The 3,915-nt window shown below is 38.4% G+C and overlaps 1 protein-coding gene across 1 annotated transcript; it reads right to left on the bottom strand.

Moving 5' to 3' along the window:
* Positions 1–512: 512 nt before the first annotated feature.
* Positions 513–2,992, bottom strand: LOC108817230 (uncharacterized). Its single transcript, XM_018589874.2, has 2 exons — positions 2,707–2,992; positions 513–2,380 (listed from the first exon to the last, which is right to left on the bottom strand). Exons 1-2 carry the CDS (start codon positions 2,875–2,877, stop codon positions 2,018–2,020), a joined length of 534 nt encoding a protein of 177 aa, XP_018445376.2. The 5' UTR covers positions 2,878–2,992; the 3' UTR covers positions 513–2,017.
* Positions 2,993–3,915: the final 923 nt, after the last annotated feature.

The raw sequence follows: 3,915 nt of genomic DNA, 5'->3' as shown, positions 1-3,915 counted from the left end.
TCCTTATCATCTCATTTCGCCAAATTAACCAGCCCAAAATCATACAAAACACTGATACCTCAAGCCTAATGGTTTGAAAGCAATCTTTTGGGCCTGATCATGTTAATTATATTAATGAAAATATTTCCCAGAATAAGTAACCAATGTACCTCCAAATTGTCACTACAGAAAACAAAACGAGTAGAATAAAAACCTTCTGTAAAGGCATCTCCTAACACCTTCCATTTGTGATCCACAAAAAATAAAAACACTCCAGTATATATAATATTCGCACCGAACTGTTGACTCTGCATCCCTCAGCATCATCTCGACAACCCATTCTCTTCGTGGAGAATCACACCAGTACACTAACCAAACTGCAAAATGTTTTTGGTTTGAAGAGACCAAAAACTTCCTGGTTTTTCCCATAATGATCATAAATCTCCTATTATTTTTCTCCACTGTCATACCCATAAAACCAGATAAAAAATCATCACATAAGTGCATAACTTTCCAACCAGACCCAAACCATAAACTCAAACATCCATTATTATTCCAAGCTTCAGTGAGAAAATCATCAACTGAGAGCCAGTGATATACTATCACCCATATAACAGAAAAAATATTAAAATCAAATAGAAAACAAACGCTCATGGAGCTTATTGAGAAACAGAAAAAAAACATAACCATCATGCCCTCCTTGCACAATTCTGATCCATACTTCGTAATACATAAACTACTTCTTGACCTGATCAGATTTCGGGATTGATGTCTCCTTACTCTCCTCTTGTTTAGCATTTTCCCCATGACGAGAAGCTGCCTTGGATGCCTCACGTTTCCTTGGTGATGCCAACGCTGAGGCTAGCCTCATTTTGTTGCTCCCCGCTGTACTTATCATCCCCTTGAATACCTTCTTTCGAGCCCCTTGTCTCTTCCCTGTTTCCTTTACCGCCGGCTCTACTTCCACTGCACTAGTCTCCTGTTCCATATCCGCCTCTGGTATATCGTTTCCTGGAGAGAAGGCTCGCATCTCTGACTCCACCATGTCCATGTTGAAATCCTCTTGCTCTCCTTCTGCCATCTCCTTGCTATCTTCTGCTGCATCCAAATTAATTCCATTCTCCATCAAGGTAGACTTTATCTCATTCCACTCCATAACCTCTTTCTCCGAGAGATCTGCTTGCTTGTCCACCAAGTTTTGCACTAATTGAGTACCCTCAAGCACAGCAACAAGATCAGATACCACCTCTGAGCCCTCTCTCTGAGTCTTGAAGAGCTCCTCTTGAAATCCTTGGAAGCACACAGCGTTCCCTGCTCCTCAGTAGTCACTATCTCTCCTTCCTCACGAAAGTTCTGACCTTCGCCACCATTGACCTGAGTATCCTCTGTCCTCTGCCCACTCGCTGAAACTCCCTTGTTCCCACTTTGACGCATTGCTCCCTTCTGGTCTGACCTGTAGCGAGAGGTTTCATCCTCCCCTCTAGCATATCCCCGGTTACTATAGCCTCTCTTGTTGCTTTACTCTCCTTTTTGCATCCATTTAGTCTCTGCTCCCCCACTTACTTTCTCCCTTACCCTTGCCATAGTAGTCTCTACCATCTCTCTCCTTACCCTGATGAGCTCCATTGCCATTTATAACCACTCCCTTATAACTTCTAGCTCTGTCCTCGTGCTTGCCAACATCTTGCCAACCTCCATTACTTGCCTCACGCTTTTGCACTTGAGTTTGAGCCTGGTTCCTCTTGTCTAAGGGGCACTTCTCGTCCTTGTGACAGAGACTTGCACATAGTTGACAAAAACAAAACAGCTTTTCATACCTCAACGCCACCGTAACCTCCTCTTCCTCATAAAACTGACCCCCCTTGAAGTTGATTGTTGTGTCAAAGCACAACTCTTTGAAGCCATCAACGATCACAAGAACTCTTGTGTGATCAAGATCCACATCCACCAGTCTACCAAGAGCATCGCCAATGCTTCGTAGTGTGGGTTCTGTCCTGAACTGCGATGGGATACCCAAGAACCTTACCCAAAACGGGATCTACGATGGATACGTCTGAGATGTTTTTGGCTGCCAACGCTCAATAGCCAACATCAAGTAATCAAAATGAAAAGGTTGCAGCTTCAGAATCGTCTCAATGTCCTCTTCCACCTCAAAATCGAACTGAAACTTTCCAAAACCCAGATCCGTACCCGTTACCCTGTCTTCCACCTTCCAGATCTTTGGAAGGTTACCCAATAGCGCCTTCATATCTTGCGCCTCAGGATTCATACACCTCCCAATTAATGTTTTGGAAAATGTCTTGATCAGTGCCGAGTTGTCAAAGTGAGGCACTGAGATCTTCAACCGTTTACGCATCCCCTCTCTAGTCTTTGTGACTCCCAAACTACCAAGTACCTGACCCTGAGTCATAGTAACCAACGAACCCAGAACAATTTTAGCCTTGATGATTTTTAGTGATAAACGATTTATGGTAATGCTGTAAGAGGAATAGACTCCAAAGCTGAATTTATAGTAAAACCAGCAGACCCTTAACCCCCCCCCCCCCCCCCGTTACAATTCCCATTATCAAAGGCGATTCCATAATAATACCTAAGATCCTTTGTAATCTTCCAATCAACTTTCTAAACCAACACCCGACCAAATCCCCAGTTTCCATTTTCTGTTAACGCTCCTGCTATTTGTCAAGCAACAAAGAATCGGGAGAGAAAGAGTAGACTCAATCATACCTTCTTCTTTCTGCACTCGGGCTTTGATGAGAGCCAAGATCGCGTTGAAAGATCTTGTTTCCAGAATTTCCTTAACCCATCATAATATCCGCTTGCCCCCAAATCGAATCCTTTGTGATATGAAAAAATATCCCCATCTCCCGACCCAGAAATCTTCGCCTTGATTTTCATCAGTATCTGAAGATCTCACCACTGTAATCCCCGGATCCCAATCTTCCATAACCATCATAGCCGTCGAGTTTATCAAACCCTAATCGCATTCGCCCTCTCTGTTGCCGTGTCTCTATGTTATAACTTGTACATATAATATATTCATATATATATATATATATATATCTGTACATATTAAAAGTAAAATGTACAGACATAATTTTTAATAAAATTTCCATAATTATAATATATATATATTCATTAGGGTTAACTACAAAAAATTAGTTACATGTGTAGAATTTAACTATATATGCACTAATTTTATGTAAAGTTTAGAATTAAATAAATGTTAATAACTTTTATTTACAAATTTAAAATTTAAAAGTTAAGAAAGATTTCTAAAATTGAGGTAAACACAAGTCTATAAATATGGTATAGTACACAATAATATTTGTATTTCTTCATAAACTAAAAATAAATTTTACAGGGTAGAAAATGGATTTCTGATAAATATTATTAATAGTAAAATATTTACTCTGGAAAAATAGAAACTAAAACAATGTAATAACACACATAAAATTATTTAATAGTTTTGAAATTCATGTTTACTTTGAGTGTGTGTTTGTAGAATTGGTCTTATATAGTACTATTTAATAAAATTAACAATTTTATAAAAAAAAAAAGAATTTTGTTTTTGGTTGTAGTTAATTTCAGGAAAAAACCAGTACACTGTGAGATTTTGGTTTCTAAAAAGAAATTACTAAGAGGAAGCAAAAACTAGTTTCACAAAAAAATAGAGAATTTATTTGACCAAAATCATGATTGGGTAAAAATAGTTTAGTTTTTGAAAATTAAAAAATAAAAACTAGTGTAGAATTTACAAAACTAAAAACTAAAATTAAATTTTCTACATCATCGATACAATTTGGTCATAAGTTCCTAAAGGATTGAGATCGGGCATCCACAATCTATTGGGTATCACGAATCTAGAAGGAATGGAAAATTATTTGGGTATCCCTGAAAGTCTTGATGGTTCAAGAATACAGATTTTTGGATTTT

The sequence above is a fragment of the Raphanus sativus genome, chromosome 7 (assembly GCF_000801105.2).
Source record: "Raphanus sativus cultivar WK10039 chromosome 7, ASM80110v3, whole genome shotgun sequence".
In the NCBI taxonomy this organism is placed as follows: Eukaryota; Viridiplantae; Streptophyta; class Magnoliopsida; order Brassicales; family Brassicaceae; genus Raphanus; species Raphanus sativus.
This window is presented reverse-complemented; position numbering and strand designations above follow the sequence as displayed.